The sequence below is a fragment of the Nematolebias whitei genome, chromosome 6 (assembly GCF_014905685.2).
Source record: "Nematolebias whitei isolate Nwh7 chromosome 6, NemWhi1, whole genome shotgun sequence".
In the NCBI taxonomy this organism is placed as follows: Eukaryota; Metazoa; Chordata; class Actinopteri; order Cyprinodontiformes; family Rivulidae; genus Nematolebias; species Nematolebias whitei.
In genome coordinates this window covers 32,655,309-32,673,624 of record NC_056503.1, presented here as the reverse complement: position 1 = coordinate 32,673,624, position 18,316 = coordinate 32,655,309, and the positions used below count along the sequence as shown (strand labels likewise).

The 18,316-nt window shown below is 39.0% G+C and overlaps 1 protein-coding gene across 1 annotated transcript in view; it reads right to left on the bottom strand.

The window, feature by feature from the left end:
* Positions 1-15,453, bottom strand: part of ift80 (intraflagellar transport 80 homolog (Chlamydomonas)) — a 110,058-nt gene extending 94,605 nt beyond the window's left edge. Inside the window, exons 1-6 of the mRNA XM_037677527.1 lie at positions 15,236-15,453; positions 13,390-13,500; positions 13,190-13,258; positions 8,091-8,200; positions 4,486-4,575; positions 94-231 (exon numbers count right to left, since the gene is read on the bottom strand). Of these exons, the coding sequence (XP_037533455.1) occupies positions 94-231; positions 4,486-4,575; positions 8,091-8,200; positions 13,190-13,258; positions 13,390-13,477 (495 nt within the window). The 5' untranslated portion in view covers positions 13,478-13,500; positions 15,236-15,453. The remainder of the gene's footprint in view (positions 1-93; positions 232-4,485; positions 4,576-8,090; positions 8,201-13,189; positions 13,259-13,389; positions 13,501-15,235) is intronic.
* Between the last annotated feature and the right edge of the window lie 2,863 nt (positions 15,454-18,316).

Below are 18,316 nucleotides of genomic sequence, written 5' to 3'. Positions count from 1 at the left end.
AGTGAGATACAACCTCAGTTCTTCATTGTTTTGTGAGGGTTCAACACTTAATGAAAAGAAGAAATTGAAGAAAAGCGTAAAGATTCCACTTACCCCCATCTTGTCACACAGCCGTAAGGTGTTGAAGGAGCCCACGGCGAACACCTCCCCATCTGGAGCCCAGGACAAGGAGGTGACAGGATAGTCATGAGACGCCGATGAGTGAAGAAGACGTCCAAAGCTGTCCCATACCTGGTAAAGAGAGGACGTAGTTTAAATTCAACGACCATTAAGACACTCTATGGGAATTCCTAAAATGTTTACATGTCATAAATGTACTGATTCCACTGTCTTTTTTTTTTTTGGTTACATGTTTAGTGTGTGGGAGGCTAAAGCAACATTAATGTGACCACAAAATGTTTCCCACAACGTGGTACATTTAATATTTCAGTTGTTAAATTGTCTTAAATCAACTTGTATTTATTCTTAGCTGTGCAATTCTACAAACAGGTTTGTCCTTTGGATCATACCAACAGTGAAGTCACTCAAGTGTTGGAAGTATTTTTTTTTATTCTTACATCTCTGAGCACACAGATACCAGGGCAACAGAGCCCACTTGTGCAAATTATTGGGAGAACTAAACATATGCTAATAACCTAAAATGAATAAATTCAGTCATTTATTCTAATCCAATTCTTTCTTTTTTTATGAGAAGAGAGATGAGAAGCATTTAGGCAACAGGACATGTTCATTGTCACAGACAACTGTAGACTAGATAAAACATACAATTTTTCTAATAAAAAAATGCACAGAATGTCACCTTTATTCTTTTTTTTTTTTTTTGCATAAAAAGAAATTAATAGAATCTAACTATGGATTTTTTCCTAAATAATCCGACCTGGCTTTCAAACAGTTCAGATGGACACTGCTAAATACAAATGAGACACAATCATCAGCATTAGATGGTGTAAAGACTGGATTCTAAGGCCACAGTCACAGGTGTTGGAGACACTTGTTGCCACATTCATATAGTTGCGGAAACACAAAAGTGCCTCGGCCAGCAGTGGGGGACCACCCACTCCCTTCACCAGACTCATGGACAAATAGTTTCCACCAGAATGTTTTCTCTTTCATTGGTTTCTGAAAATAAAATTAAAAAAAAAATACCATCTACAAAAAACTCTGTCCAAACATGTGGAATGTAGGAAGACCAGAAACCTTCATGCTTGTCCTTGGTGTAAGTTTCAGAAGTTACAGTGAACAAAGTTGCTGTGTGTGCAGCAACAAGCTCTGGAGCTGTGGAGTAGGTTTTCCAGATGAGAAACTGATTCTGTAGAGAAGAAAAGCTGCAGTTTGTTGTATTTTACTCTGCAGACGTGCATTGCAACTTGCACGTTTCACCTCGTTCATAAAAGTTTATTCAAACGAGTGACCAAAAACATGTAAGCGAAGCAAATTTGAAGTGTGAATAAATCATATCGTATCATTAGATCTGCTGAAGTCGAGCTTGTTGCTCAGCTGACGACTGACTGTGTGACATCAGTTCTGCCAAAATCTGTCATGTGAACACCAGACACTTGACCTAACACTTTACCTACAAAGCCCTCGACAACTTAGTCCCATCTTATATTACAGAACTTATTGTCCTATATTTTCCTAAAAGCACTTCACTCTCAGATTGCAGGTTTACTTGCGGTTCCTAGAGTTTCCAAAAGCAGAATGAGAGGAAGATCTTTCAGTTATCAGGCTCTTCCCATGTGAAACCAACTTCCAGTTTCTGTTCGTAAGGATGACACATTGTCCAATTTTAAGACTGGGCTTAAGACTTTCCTTTTTTTTTTATCCTATAGTTAAGGATGGCTTGTTATGCTGCTATAAACTTAGACTACTGGAAGACAAATTGACCTAATTTCTTAAAATGAATTGTTACAACTGAATAGTTCTCATTTGATACTATTTCTATCTTAACGTGTGATTCTCGACCTGCCATTGTGTATCTGTTCCTCCTTCTTGTTCCTCTCAAACCCAGCCGGTCGAAGCAGATGGCCTTTTGTCCTGAGCCTGGTTCTGCTGGAGGTTTCTTCCTCATGAGGGAGTTTTTCCTTTCCACTGTTGCCTTCATGCTTGCTCAAGATGAGAGTCTGCGATGAAGTTAGACTCAAAGCAGTCTGCTCCTCAGATCAATTGTGTTATTAACTTACTTATATATACATACATATATACACATACAGACCCTTTCCAAAAAATCAGAATTTCATGGAAAAGTTGTTTAACTACCATAATTCCATTCAAAAAGTTAAACTGTAATAGATGATAGATTCAGGACTCACAGTTTAAACTATTTCAAGTATTTATTTGTTTATTTTTACATAATTTGGGCTTCCAGCTCATGAAACCCATGAAAACAGGATTTCAAAAAAATTAGAATACTGTGAAGAAATCAGCCCACACTACTCAGTTTTTTCAGAAAAAAAGAAATAAATTAGGATCATAAGAAAATCAAAATACGGTACTTTCAAAACGATATGTCAATCTTCAATACTTGGTTGGGAATCCCTTTGCCTGAATCACTGCCTTGATGCGATGTGGCATTGAGGCAATCATCCTGTGCCATTGACTGAGAGTTATGGAAACCCAGATTTCTTTGATGCTTGCTGTCAGATCTTCTTTGTTGTTGGGTCTGGTGCCCCTCAGTTTCCTCTTGAGAATACCTCATAGATTCTCAATGGGGTTTAGGTCCGGCGAGTTGGCTGGCCAGTCCAACACTGTGGCATGGACATCAAACCAGGTTTTGGTGCTTCTGGCGGCATGGGCAGGGGCCAGGTCCTGCTGGAAGATGAAATCTGAATCTCCATACAGATCCTCAGCAGAAGGAATCATGAAGTCCTCTAAAACATTCTGGTAGACTGTTGCGGTGACCTTGGATTTAAGAAAGCAGAGTTTACAAACACCTGCACCGGACATTGCATTCCAAATCACGACTGACTGAATATTTCACACTGGACCTCAAGCAGTATGGGCTCTGTTCCTCACCCTTCTTCCTCCAAACCTTTGGACCTTGATTTCCACTTTACTTTCATCGAAAAATAGGACTGAGGAACCCAACAGTTGTAGCCCATCTCCCGGACGCATCTGAATGTGGTGGTTTTTGAAGCTGTGACTCCCGCCTCATCCCACTCTTTCTGGATCTCTGCCAGATTCTGGAATCTTCTTTGTTTGATAATCTGCTGAAGCCCACGGTCATCTCTTTTGCTGGTGCATCTTTTCATGCCACATTTTGCTCTTCCACTTACTTCCATTGATGTGCTTGGACACAGCACTCTGTGAACAGCCAGCCTCCTTAGCTATGAACTTTTGCAGCTTACCCATCCTATGGAGGGTATCAATGATGGTCTTCTGGCCAGTTGTCATGTCTGCAGTCTTTCCCTTATTGAAGCGAACTGAAACAATTGAACAAACTGAAGCAATTTAATGACACCTGGGGAAACCTGTGCAGGTGCTTTGAGTTTAGTAGATGATTAGTGTGTCACACTCAGTTTAAAACATTCATGCCCTGCAAAATTTGAGCTGATTTCTCCACAGTATTCTAATTTTTTTAAATCCTGTTTTCGTGAGTTTCATGAGCTGGAAGCCCAAATTATGTAAAAAATAAACAAATAAATACTTGAAACTGTTTAAATTGTGGGCCCTGAATCTATCATCTATTAAAGATTAACTTTTTGAATGGAATTATGGAAGTTAAACGTTTCTATGATATTCAAATTTTTTTGGAAAGGGTCCGTATATATATGAATGTTTCTGTTCAGTGCCCTGAGATGACGTCTGTTGTGACTTGGTGCTATATAATTAACTGAATCGAACTGAACTGAACTGAACTCAGAGGTGTCCATTTTTGATTTGATTACCAAGAACATATAAATACCAGGTCTGAAGTGTCGCATTTGGTTGATGTGAAAGACAGGAGCAACGGCTTCTCTTACAATAGTTCCCCAGGATTGGAGTTGGGGGGTGGGTTGGGGGGGATTATTTGTCTCTATCAGGATTGTTTTGTAATTGTGGGATTTTGTTGGTGTACTTGATCCAAAACAGAAGCAAATTACATCAAGGATATTCTGAGTTGAAGCAGAGTAGAAGTGCTAGTAAAGATAAAATAGGAAGCTTTACTCACTTGGTTGTTAGGGGTGGGTGGTAAGATTTATTTTAAGATTTTACCTCCTAAAGAGTTCCCGCCTCCTCTGGTTGCATCACACTTAAAAAGAGATTATGTTTGCTTTGCATCACAGCACTGGTCTGTGTCATTATCTAAGGTGGAGTTTTATATCACAAAGCCTTTAAAGGTGTTGAAAATAGCCTTTGTATTTTTGAGTTGTTTCATTTCATGCTGCTTATTTAACAAACTCATTTTACACAGAAAAATCACTTCAAACATTTTTTTCCAAACTTCAGAGTTCTGTTCAGCAAACCAAATTATTTTGATAATGGGATTGTATAGGCAAAAGCACAAACCTTATATTTACAGTCTTCTCCACCTGACAAGATGAGGTCGTTGACTGAGTTCCAGTCCACCTTAAGAACAAGTCCATCGTGAGCCTTCCACTGCAGACAGACAGGTGGACAGACAGAACTTCAGCTTTATATCGCGATAAAGTTTTACTCTTACTCAAGGAAAGAAATCGATATCACTGATGAACTGGTTTGACTTGAATCCAAAGTCAAACTGTAAAAATTAACCAGGATAAACACAAGGATAGTTGACATTTAAGATTGGACTTGACTCTAGTAAAAAAGATTTAACCAAACGACTACAACTTTGTGATTTTTTCACGTAAGATTAAACTCTGGCATAAAAGTTGGTGGGCTACTTGCGCTCCTTCAAGGAAACCTAGACCTTTAGACATAACTTGTTTCTGTTGTGATTCTATGCAAACATTTGACTTTTCATTGTTTTTAAACTATTGTCGTTTTCTCCATGTGCCTGAGTTAAAGCTGCAAATGTGCAGTTCTATCTGAGTAAAACACTGCCAGTATGAGAGAGGGGTCTCCAGTCAGTGACTGGACAAGTGATTTCCATCACTTGGTTAGTCTCCAAGGAGGTGTGAGGGAGAGGGAAAAATGATAAAGTTGCATTTTTAAGTAAGCGTTGGTGCACACTTGTAGTAGTGAGTCTGGTAATGGCTGAGAGAAAGCAAAGCTCACATTAAACCCTCCCCTGTTTATGCAAGGTCCCAGGTGCTGTTCAGCTCCAAGAGGAATAATAAACAAATGTATACATGAACAAGAGAAATGCTCACCGGTGTACAAGGTCATCTACAGAGTAATATGTTTGTACTGAGTGTGTATAGTCATTAATTTACTGATCCATCATGGAGGCTGAAACTTTGCCACAGTAAAGAACCATGTCTATTTGTTTTCTGGCTGCAGAGAGTAAAGACGGACAGAAAAGGCAACAGCTCTACTCAAGTTCCTGCAAATCCATTATTGGACAAATGCACTGGATCGCACAGCTGAATGTTGGCTTTCACATGTGGCACACAGCGAAATAATAGCTGCCTTCTAAGCAATAAAGCTAAATAACAAACTGCAGTGTAACGCCACAGCTCAGACAGGTTTAGATATGACGTGGACAAAACAACAAACCAAGTTATTTCATGTAAAATCACTGAACAAGATATGTTAATTTTCAGAAAGATAAATTTTAAGCTGTCACCAGCCAGACCAAACTTAAGCAAATTTCACACTTTTCAAGAAAGTAGAAGATAGCATTTTGTAAAAAGACCTCTTTAAATGCATCTTTGTGGGGGTTTAATCCATTCCACAACCATTTGTATGTGTTTGGGTCCACTTCCTACTATCTCGCACTGTTACTTTATTTTAAAAAGATATTAGGAATAATTTTTAATTAACTAGAAGTTCTGGTAGTAGTTTAATGGGCTCTGACTATTAGAACCTAACAGGTAACTCAAAACTGTGAGAAAATTGTGAGAATATATGAAATATCTTTAGTTGCAGTCTCGCTAAACTCAATGTTTGAAACCGAGTGAGCAGCGAGCTGTGCGGCCACATTTTGTGTGAATAGTTTTTGAAAATCATGGCTTATTTTTCTTTAAAAAAAATTTCCATCCATCCATCCATCCACCCATCCATCCATCTATCTATCCATCCATCGAGGATCACTGGTGCCCATATCCAGCCATCACTGTGCGAGAGGCGGGGTACACCTTGGACATGTCTCAGTCCATCACAGGGACACATACAGACAAATGAGACAAACAACCATTCACTCTCTCACTCACACCAAGGAACAATTTAAAGTCACCAATCAGCCTAACATGCATGTTTTTGGTCTGTGGGAGGAAACCGGAGTACCTGGAGAAAACCCACACATTCACAGGGAGAACATGCAAACTCCACTCAGAAAGGCCCCTGGCTGGGATTTGAACTGGGACAACCTGCTCACTGAGAGGCGGCAGCTCTACCAACTGTGCCACCGTGCCACCCCCAAAGAATTTCCTGTCCAGAAAAAATAAAATAAATAAAAATAAAAATTTTAAGACATTGCTGGTAGTAAGTCAGACCCCTTCAGGGTGGAAGTTGAACTCCACCAGGGCTGCCCATTGTCACAGATTCTGTTCACAACTTTTATGGACCAAATTTCTCGGTGCAGCCAGGGGTTGTGGGGATTCTGGTTCGGTATCCTCAGAATTCCATCTCTGTTCTTTGCAGATGACATTCCGTGATCTCCAGCTCTCACTGGAGCAGTTCACAGCCGAGTGTGAAGCGGCTGGGATGAGAATCAGCACCTCCAAATCTGAGGCCATGGTCCTCAGTTGGAAAAGGGTGGATTACTCTCTTCAGGTCAAGGGTGAGGTTCTGCCTCAAGTGGAGGAGTTCAAGTATCTCAGGATTTTGTTCATGAGTGAGGGAAGAATGGAGCATGAGATTGATAGAGGGAATGGTGCAGCATCTGCAGTATTACAGACTCTGTGCCGGTCCGTTATGGTGAAAAGGGAGCTAAGCTGTAAGGCAAAGCTCTCCGTTTACCAGTCTACATTCCTACCCTCGCCTATGGTCATAAACTCTGGGTAGTGACAGAAAGAATGAGATCACAGATACAGGCGGTTGAAATGAGTTTCCTCTGCAGGGTGGCTGAACTCTCCTTTAGAGATAGGGTGAGAAGTTCAGTTATCCAGGAGAGACTCGGAGTAGAACCGCTGCTCCTCCACATCAAGAGGAGCCAGTTGAGGTGGTTCGGGCATCTGGTAAGGATGCCCGCTGGGTGTCTTCCTAGGGAGGTGCTTCAGGCATGTCCGACTGGGAGGAGACCCCAAGGAAGACCCAGGACACGCTGGAGAGACTATGTCTCTTGGTTGGCCTGGGAACACCTTGGAGTCCTTCCAGAAGAGCTGGAAGAGGTGGCTGTGGAAAGAGATGTCTGGGACAACCTGCTCAGGCTGCTGCCCCAGCAACCCAACTTCGTACCAAGCGAAAGATAATGGATGGATGGATTTTGATATTTTGACGACCCCTTTTGCCAATGCTATTCACTAACTAGTCACAGCCCCAGGAGTTACTAGGTGTTTAAATTTTCTCAGAACATTAATAAAGTAAATCTGCCACAAGTAAACACAGTGACTTATCTACTCATATGCCAGCAGTAGCTTGTTTACCTCCTTGCCCTCGTGCAACCAAAACAGAAGTTAAAAAAAAACCTGACCATCCCAACAAATCTTCACAAAATTATTTCCCTTAAACTCAACTCTTCAACTATTGTTTGATGGCTTCATTAGTAAGAGTGATTGGGATCTCTTGGGGTTGATTGCTACATTGCTCATTGTCACTTTTTCCTGTCCTATAAGCAACACTAAGGCACATAAGAATAAGTCAGAGCTGAAATTACACTGTTCAGCTGTGCTGTCTGTGCAGCACAGGAAGCAATTTTTAAACGCATATTGTAAGTACAAGTACACTGAGACCAAAATTTCATATCAGAAAAGTGATATACAGTATGTTTCCTGGGTCTTGTGTGTACATGAACGTGAGTGTTCTGAGATTAGGCTCACTGTTTCCTGTACAAGTTATCTTTAAATTAAAGGAGGTGGAAAAAACTGAACCTGTATGATTTTAGCACTGGGTTGCAGGGGCTTGATAATAAGTTGCTGTCCTGATGTGTAAAGTATTCTGTCTGAGTCTGGACTCCAGGCCACAGAATATACAGGAGACCCTGGAAGAAAAGCAGAAAAAACACAGACAGAATCCCATATTATAATATTAGACTAATTGTTTTGTCTCTGAAAACAAATGAATGATGATGAGTGACGTCACTGAAGAAGATGAAAATGAACAGTTAAAGATAAAAAGCAGAACACTAGCTAAAAGACAAAAGAACCAGATTGTTAGCTAAAAGTCGAAAATTATAACTAAAAGTAAAAAAACAAACAAAAAAAACCCCAAGATACAGTAAATAAATTAGAGCTAGAAGCAAAAAATAGCAAACTGCTAGCTAAAAGCAACAAACAGTTTGATAAAAGTAGCACAAAGCTAGCTAAAAGCCACAAAAGGTGAGCTAAAATTAGAAAAAGTCTTGCTAAGAGCTAAAGAAGCATAGGATTACCAGGTAATTAAAACTAGCAAAAGTCTAGCTAAAAGTTAAAATTGCCAAAAAGCTAGCTAAAAGTAAGAAAACAGCAGAATGGTAGCTTAAAGCTAAAAGTAGCAAATAGTCCGCTAAAAGAAGGTAAATGAGAGCAAAAGGCTAGCTAAAAGGAAAATAAACAGCAGAATGGTAGCAGAATAAAAGTTAAAAATAGCATTAGGCTTGCTAAAAGCTAAAAGTAGCAGAACAGTAGCTAATGCTGGATCAGCATTCACAGACGTGAGGAAAAAGAAACAGAGCTTCACACACGTTGACTTTTTGATTATTTTATGATGCTATGTTGCAAAGACGCTCTGTCCCCATGGTCACAAACAAGAATTTGATGTGAACATTAGCTGCAGCAGAACCAGCTGCTCTTCTCAGCAGGTATCAGATCACCTCGCAAATCTCATTCAGACTCTGTAACAGCACTTAGCTTACAGGAAAATCAGCTGAGAAAATCCATCTGACTTTAACAGTACAGTACAACTACACATAAATGATGTGTGTGTGCACGTGTGTGTATCCAAACGTGCACATTTTATAGAGAAAGTACTTGTACAGGCTTGTTTTCTAAAGCTGCAAAGTCTCATTTGTGAGGACCAGAAGAGAGTCTGCAACTTAAACAAAAGTTAGGATTTCAGTTTTAGGTTAGAGGATTATATATTGACAGTAGTTATTATATTTATTGTTAAGGTAACAAGGAAAAGCATTATATAAGCCATAGATAGTAATACCAGGCTGAGAGTGTGTGTGTTTTAGTTGAACTGTGGCTACACACGTGTGAAGGGGAGGGGGTGCTGACTTTTAACCTCACTCCAGGTGCGTGTGGTTTCTCACTAATGCCAACTGATCACGTGATCTAAATCAATTGATAGCGATGAGAGGGGTTGAGACAAGTTCCTCTTTCCTCCATTTCGATTCGTTCCAAACCTCTTCCTAGACTTAAAATGGGTCACAGCACCCAAAAAGAACAGTGTGCTCCTGCAATCTGAGCGTGTGTGCTTCTGTGTGTGGGTGTGTGTGTTCAGAGGAGAAGCAACACCTGCAGAGATCTGAGCGTCATGTGGTGAATGGTGTGCAGCTAAAAAGCAATGCTACCACGTGCAGGTGTCCTATAAATCTGCCAGTCTTCTGAGGATCCCAACCTCTAGCATCTTGCATGTACTCTTTACAGCACATATGAATAATCCATTATATTATATATTAGATGCCTTGCCAGTTTTATACAGCTCATGCCATTCATCAATGGTGTACAATTCATTTCCCAAGAAGCACGTTTTCATTCCCCTTTTTTCTTTATCTTTCTCGTTTGTCTCACAACAGAGAAAAAAAAAAATCTGGTCAAACTACATGATGAATCAATTAAAAAGTAAGACATCTGTAATGTGAATGCTGAGGAGAGAAGCACACCATTACAAGTATTTCTCTTGGCTTCTAATAAAACCGTTTAATGAAACTCCACTTTAAAACTTTATGGCACTTTTATTAAAGAAAATCCATAGAACGTGAACAGCTTTTCTTTCACTAACCACAAATAAATCCTAACAGACCCAACACACACCATTTGTTTATAATTATATTTGCCACACGGGGGGGAGGGGGGGCTTTCTTTTTTGATTGTCTCTTTAAATTAATATGTAGATAGTTCAGTGTGTAAAAATGGAAATGCAGTATCTAATGTTGCAGCTGTACCAGTAATAAGAAAACAAAAACCAGGTGCACATAAAAATCTCCTTCAAACCCACCTGTAGTTAATCTAACGTTGATTACGTTAAGCTCTTAAATTTAACCCCGTTAACGTTAAGCTCTTGAATTTAACCCCGTTTGTTTTTACTCCTCTGGAAGCAAAATGACCTGTTTAAGTTTCACTTCTTTAGGAACCACATGTAGGAACTGAGGAAACGAGTGGCCAGTGTTTTTGGAGGGGAACACTGTCCCATTCTTGAATGATGTAGGATTCTAGCTGTCCAACAATCCTGGGTCTGCTTTGCTGGATATTCTGTTTAATGATACAGTAGTCCCTCGATTATCGCGTGGGTTGCGTTTCAAACGCCACCATGATAGATGAAAAACCGCCAAGTAGGAACGCCATATTTATTTTAATATTTATTTATTTTAAGGCTTTATAAACCCATCCTACACTCTTGCAATGTTCTAAAGTCTTACACCTATGCCATTTTAACAACATACGTATATGTACTGTACGGTACTGCAAAATTTTACTCACCAGCTCTGCAGAAGAGCAGCTCGGTTCCAGTTGGGCTCGGTTCCAGTTCTGCAGACCTACTCTGCAGCGACGAAGCACACCGCCCTGTCTAGGTTGATGTGCGCGTGGATAATTGAGCTTCAGGATTATCGGCGACTTTCCTGCCAGTTCTGTGAGCTTCATAGATAGTGTAGATTTGCGCTGTGAAACTATCCCTCCATTTCAGCAGAAAGCAGTGGCCGGAAGCACTGTTGGCTTCTGGGTAGTGTAGTTCTTTTGACTGGCAAAGCAGTGTAGGCTTATTGAAATAAAACTACAAAATGGCGGTGTCTGTCCAAAGTATTTTTTCATTAACTTTTTATCCTGTACCTTCCTAATCATGTGAGTAATATTAAAGTTGACAATCGTTGAAAAAATGCGAAAAAGGGAGCCCACGAAAGTCAAACCTTGAAGTAGCGAGGGACTACTGGTGAGACCAGTTCAGCACTTGGACTCTTCTACTGTTAAGTCATGCTGATGTAATGGATGCAGTATGAGATTTAGCATGGTCTTGCTGAAATATCCAAAGCATTCCCGGAAAAATACATTGCCTGGATGTTGTTCTAAAACTGTATGAACTTTAATGCATTGATGGTGTCTTTCCAGATGTGTTAGCTACTCATGCCATAGACACTAATGCACCCCCCATACCACCAGAGAGGCAGGCTTTTGAACGGAATGCTGATAACAGGTGGGATAACAGGCGGACGGTTCCTCTCCTCTATAGTAAGGAGGATGTGGTGTCTGTGGTTTCCAAAAACAATTTCAAACTTTGAATCACCTGATCACAGAACAGTTTTCCCCTTTGTCCATTTTAAATTAGCTTTGAGAAGATGGCAGATATTCTGGATGGTGTTCACTTACGGCTTTCTTTTTGCATGATAAAGCTTTAAATTGTATTTGTGTGTGGATGGTAAAGTGAACTGTGTTTACAGATAATGACTTCAGGAAGTGTTACTGAGCCATGCAGTGTCAGAACAGAATCAGACCCATTTTAATGCAGTGAGGGTCTGAAGATCACAAGCATCCAGTATTATCAGTTTTGTCCTTTGTGCGCAGATATTTCTCCAGATTCTTGAAATCTTTTGATAACGTTATAAACTGTACATAGTGGGATGTTCAAAATCTTTACATTTTTTTCTTTAAGGAACACTATTCTCTTTCCAATAGAAAGTACACCTGGACCTGCCACTCTGTTTCTCCTTCTTGTTCCTCTCAAACCCAGCCGGTCAAAGCAGAAGGCCGCTCGTCCTGAGCCTGGTTCTGCTGGAGGTTTCTTCCTGTTAAAAAGGAATTTTTCCTTTCCACTGTTGCCAATGTGCTTGCTCAGGATGGGAGACTGTGATGAAGAGAAGATTCAACGCAATCTGCTGGTTTCTTTAGATAGAGAACTTTTACTGATTGGCACTTTTTTTGTTTATATGTATGTGAATGTTTTTGTACAGTACCCTGAGACAACTTATTTTGTGACTTGGCGCTATATAAACTGAACTGAACTGAATATTCCAAAAAAGTTCAATCTGGTCCTCTGGACATTCAAAAAAAACAAAAGCAAAACAAAGCAAAAAAAATTCTAGAAACGTTTCGTCTCTCATCCAAGAGACTTCCTCAGTCTGAGGTGTTGTTTTCAGCTCAGTCTCTTAAATAGCATCTTCTTAGAGTGGATCAACCAGTTTGCTGCTGACAACCAAAACCAGCTGATCACATGCTCAAGAAGGACCATCAGCCTAACAATGGGTCATTAGCACACTGATGGCTGGATGGTGGATTTTTCTACCTGGATTATTGAGCATGCATCAAGATGAACTGAATATTCTGATTTTTTTTTTGTTTGTTTTTTGAGACAGTTTATGACAGACTGGTGAACCTCTGCCCATTTTTACTTCTGAGGCCTCTTTACCTTGCTCTTTTTATACCCAGACTGACCTGATGCCAATTAACCTAATTAGTTGCTAAATGCTCCTCCAGTTGTTTTTTATTCAAACTACTTACTTTTACAGTCTTGTTGTCCCATCCCATGTTTTTTTAGATATATATATATATTTTTTAATTTACATTTTCCAGCTTTTTCTAAATAGTTTTTTTTTCTTCTACATTTAGCGTGGACTTTCTTTAGTTTTAAAAACAAAAAGGGCAGAGGCGATCATAACTGACCAAGTACAAGAAAAGTGCTTGTTGCACTGAGTGATAATGACTGATTTAGTACCATTTTATTTTTCTACTGAATTATAACTATCTAAAATTACATTGAGTAGGTTTACACATGCGTTAATAATCCATGTGTTATATTGCTTTGAAAAAATAAATAAAGCTAGAGATTTTAGCCTTACCCTGGCTGGCCAATGTTGAGCGCAGCATCCCACTTTTTGACCAGATTTTAATCTGTCCATCTTCCCCGGCTAGGTAATCAGAGACAAAAAGAGGATATTAAAAACAAATGATATCTGTAACTTATCATTTTACTATTAAAAAAACAAAGCCTGAGTAAAATAAATAAATAAAGATTTTATTGTTTTTTTAACATCCTTACCAGTAATAAGAGCAGTTCCATCATAGTTCCATTTTCCAGCCAGAACGGCACCTTTGTGTGCCTCAACACTCTTTTCAATGCGCCCCATCTTGGAGACCAGGTGAAACTTCCCTTTAAATAAAAACAATAAAAGCATACAGCCTTTTATTTTTTTTTATTTTTTTTTTACAATTTATACAATGTATACCTCAAGTGTTTAATCAAAAATAGACAGTGGTGTAATTCAACGGGTTCTAAAGCTGTACTTTTTAACTCAAAGTGACTGCAGAGTTAAACAAGTGTGTGTAAATTGAGTTGCTGCTTAATGCTAAAAGTTCAAGGAGTTTATGGCCAGATCAGATAAAAAAATGTTCAAACTTAAAAATGAATCTTATGAGAAATAAAAGGACAAAAACCATAACTTCCATGACATGTGTTTAGCAACTAAGCTACAGTTCCCCATCAGCTAAAATAAAAAGCCAACACACGAAGTCGATGAAAAACTGTAAGGGTTATGTTGTTGAAATTAATTTTCTATTTGCCAAACTTGAAGGAGTGATTAAGCATGGAGACGTGTACTGAAGACGCCTGCCCAACATATACTTTGTGGCAGCGTGTATTAAAAATTCTAAATGTTCTGTATAATTTCTGGCAGCCTGTAATTGCAAATCACCCGCTGCTGCTCTCCCATTTCTAAATTTGGACATCCCAACAAAAGTGTATGTTACTGATCCAGCAGGTAGCATAACAGTTACGTGCAGCTAAATTAAGTCACTTCTATAAAAAGAAAGGTGGCTTGAATTTAAGATTTTTAATGTGATTTGGATTATTTTAAAGAAATACTGCACTGAGTTAAACTGTTCAACTTATAGGAACTGATGATTTGTTTGCGTGTCAAGTGAAGAAATATTTTCTTATTAACTAATTTAGCATTATACAACTCCTTTTATTACTTTAGATAGATTCCAACATATGTCAATGAGATATTTATTGATTGCTTTACAAAAGAAAAAAATACTATTTTAGGCTGCTCTGCTATTTCCACTATATTCTTCCTGGTAAAATGACAAAACTCTTAGCTCTGACACTGTCTTTAATCAAAATAATAAAATAAAATACTAACATAATGAGGTATACATATATAGAGCTAAAATTTGGAGTGGCTGTAGCTGAATGTGATTGACACATCCTCCAAACGCTAACAGACCCCTCCAGACATCACAGGAGATTGAACATAATGGTATGAAATGGCTATAACTCCATAATTTCTCAGAACAAGAGGATCTTTTTATAAAACTCTGTCATAAAAGGCAGTGGCGATAAGCATATTGTCACACTTAAGTTTCTCTTGTGCTTTGAGCAACTGATATTTTTTTCAACTGCAATATGACAAGAAGCAGAAGAAAGATGCAAAAGGAGCAGGATATTTACTGATCTCTGGTCTCTGTCAGGGAAAATTGCTGCTTCAGTTTGCGGGTGTGTTTTTGCAAGCCTACGCGCCATTAAAGATGTGACCACACATCTGCTGCCACAAAAGTGCATCCATACAATTCATCTCTAATATATGATGAAGAAAAGGTATGAGAGCCTATGTACGTAGCTACATGTCACACACAGTAAACAAGGTTTAGTAGCACAAGAATTTAAACAAAAATTATTTTTGGGTGATATGATTTGTGAAAAACAAGAGCATGCATAATCAAAATACTCAAAAAAAAAAACAGCTCTTGAATTAACTTATTTCAGACAATTTATTTCACAAATTGAATTTTGGTTTACAGGTATGACTGAAAACAGGCCCTTGTGGGTTAACTTTTGGAAATAAAGTTCTATAGCAGGTCAGGTTTTAGAGAATATGGAGACTCACCGTCTGTGCTGGTAAGGACAAAAATCTCAGCCTGGCTCTGTTTCTTGCCACCAACAGTTTTGGGGAACCAGTGTAGATCAACGGGGTAAATGTCCTCTGGTAGTCTGACCACCAGGCTGGTCTCGTTGGTGAGCAGGTTCCACTTCAGGATCTGATGATCCTCACTGCACGAGTACAACTCGTCTGCTGTGGTCCAACCTACACAACTGACGAGTTCTCTATGTGAAATGTTGTTAAAGAAGAAAAATCCAAAATATTTCAACAGATTGTAAAAATGGCTACTGTAATATACTCCAGATATGGTGCAGATTAGATTTTAAATTATATTTTGTCAACTGCTTTAAATAACGTACAATTTAAAGATACTTGTACTTTGTATATTTTATCATCACTTACCACCTAAGGTAAAAAAGAGTGATAATGTATTTGTCTATGAAGTGTGATCGCTGTCTGTCTTGTAAGCAAAATATCTCATGAACAGATGGACAGATTTAACAGTAATCACTGATGTTCTTCCAATCATGGTTCTTCCAATCATGTTGTTTGGGATTGTTTACAACTGGTTACCTTTTGAAATCAACCCAATTTAAGATGGTCACCACAGCTAAATGACCAAAAACAGATAAAACACTGTTCCTTTTCAGCATTCTTTGATATGTTTAAAACTAAATTTAGGGTGATATGCATTCTTTCAAGGGATGCTATGCCTTTAAGTGTATGTGACATGCATTTCCTAAATATACAAAAATTGGAAGAAAACTTAATATTTCAGAAATTTTGCATAATACACAATTTTACTCGTTTGTCACATAACTGGTACACATTTGTTTTGAACTTGGCGCAGCCAAAGAGCCACAGGAAGTGACGACCAAGGGGAACTTCCTGATCTTTGTTTACACAAACTTTTGACTCTTCTTTGTCTCTTTCTGATAGGCACCCAAATAAAGAAACATCAGATTCTTCTCCACTGTCCGTGTCGTTAGCCATTGTAGCATTCTGTTAATGTACAAGTGTTCCTTTTTGTTGTCACTTCTTGTTTCCATTTCTTGTTACTGTGCATGCACAAAAGCTTGTATATGTCAAAACTGTTCATCTTAGAAGCGTTAATGTTTTGGGGTAATTTATTAATGTTGTCTTTCAAAAAATGCAGTCACATTTATCACTAAAGTTCTGTGTCACAGGCACTTTAATATTAATAATTAGTAGTCCCTCGCTACTTCGTGGTTGGCGGACTTGCTCTTTCGCGATTTTTCAGTGATTGTCAATTTAAATATCACTCACGTGATTGGGACGGTACAGGGTAAAAAGTTAATGAAAAAAACTTCAGACAGATGCCGCCTTTTTGTAGTTTTCTTTCAATAAACCTATACTGTAATGCCAGTCCAAAAAAAACTACATTACCCAGAAGCCAACAGTGCTTCCGGCCACTGCTTTCTGCTAAAATGGAAGGAAAGTTTTGATCCGATCTGAACCTGACTGAAAAGTTCAATCCTTATTCATAGTGACTTCGGCGCTCAGTGGATGCAGAGAGCCGATCAGAACCGGACCAGAACTACTTTCATAGGTCAATTCATCGGACAATTTGAGTGCTGCTTGCCGGCCCATGAAGCCTCTCAAGCGGGGAGGCGTTGCTTGGAGGTCCAGGGTCTTCTCCGGAGCCCATCCAGACATTTTTCATCCAGATCCCTCTAGATTATTTGGACTCAATCGGGACCCTTGTGTGGTTTTGTGCTGAATCTCTGAAGGTGTGGTTTTCTCCAAAAGCGTCTGGTGCTCAGCAGCTGCAGAGAGCCAATCAGAACTGGACCAGAACGAGACCAAGGCTGGTGAGTACCCGTATAAAATTTTACAGTAGCTAGTGTGCAGTACATGTACGTATGTTGTTAAAATTACGTAGGTTTAGGAGTTTAGAAAGTCGCAAGAACGTGGGAAGGGTTTATAAAGCCTTAAAATATATAAATACTAAAATAAATATAGCGTTCCTACTTTGTCGCGGGGGTGTATGGAACATAACCCCCGTGATAATCGAGGGACTACTATAATCGTGTTACATTCTTGCATTCCTTACAGCTGCTCAACAAACATGCTGCTTACAAAACCATGGCTTAATATGTAATTCTATTTTTATATGTTTTACATGAAAAAAGGAAAAAAAAATATTTTGTTAAAGTAGTTGTTTTTAAATATGAGTTTTACTTGTAATTAAACAAGACAAAGGATATGTTTGGGTTCCTTTAGCAGCGATGTTTTCAGTCTCATGTTTGCTGTCAGTTGTATCCTAAACAAACAAACAAAATGTTAAGACATCATACACTGAATAAGCACATATAAAACATGAACAGAAAAACAGTACGATAACAAAACCATAAACACACCGAGTGTAGAAGGCGGAGCAGCCGTTTGTTTGTCCTTCTTTAACCGTGAGGGAGGAAACACTCAGCAGTTGCTAAGGTAGCTGTCAACGTTGCTATCACGAATCCTCCGCAGAAGTCATGCCTGTGTAGCCTGGATGCTGAGAGACAGGAAGAGCACCATTCTGCCGCTTACTGAGTTTAATATGGGGCAACCTGCGCTTCATAGCTTCATATATGTCACACACGCAGTACAAATCTTCCATATCATCCTCAATCGCTCACTTTTGTTCAGGCTAACTTTTAGTAGCATAGCACGGAGGAAAGCGCGAGATGTTAATGTTATCGCGATATTTGCAAATCTCGTTTTCCCCGACTTTCAAACCTATCTTGAGACAAATAAGTTATAAGTTTAATGAATGAATGCACTTAAATGCTTCAATTAAATCGGACGTGAAGCTTACATTATTCGCCGATCCAGCGAACTTGATCGTATTTTATATTACAAGCGACTCCACGAAGGGGTGGGGTCTGCGTTCAACCGTAACTAAGCAACAGTTTGAACATTAAAAAAAGCCGCAAAAAGTTTTAAATCTTACATTAGCGATTAGCCGTACACTAAAGTTTATGTATCGAATGTAATTATAATGTATGTATTTAATTATTCGCCTCGTTTTCCTTATTCCGCTCTGTAGATGTGGAAAGAGGCGGAGTTGGCTTCGTCCCCTTT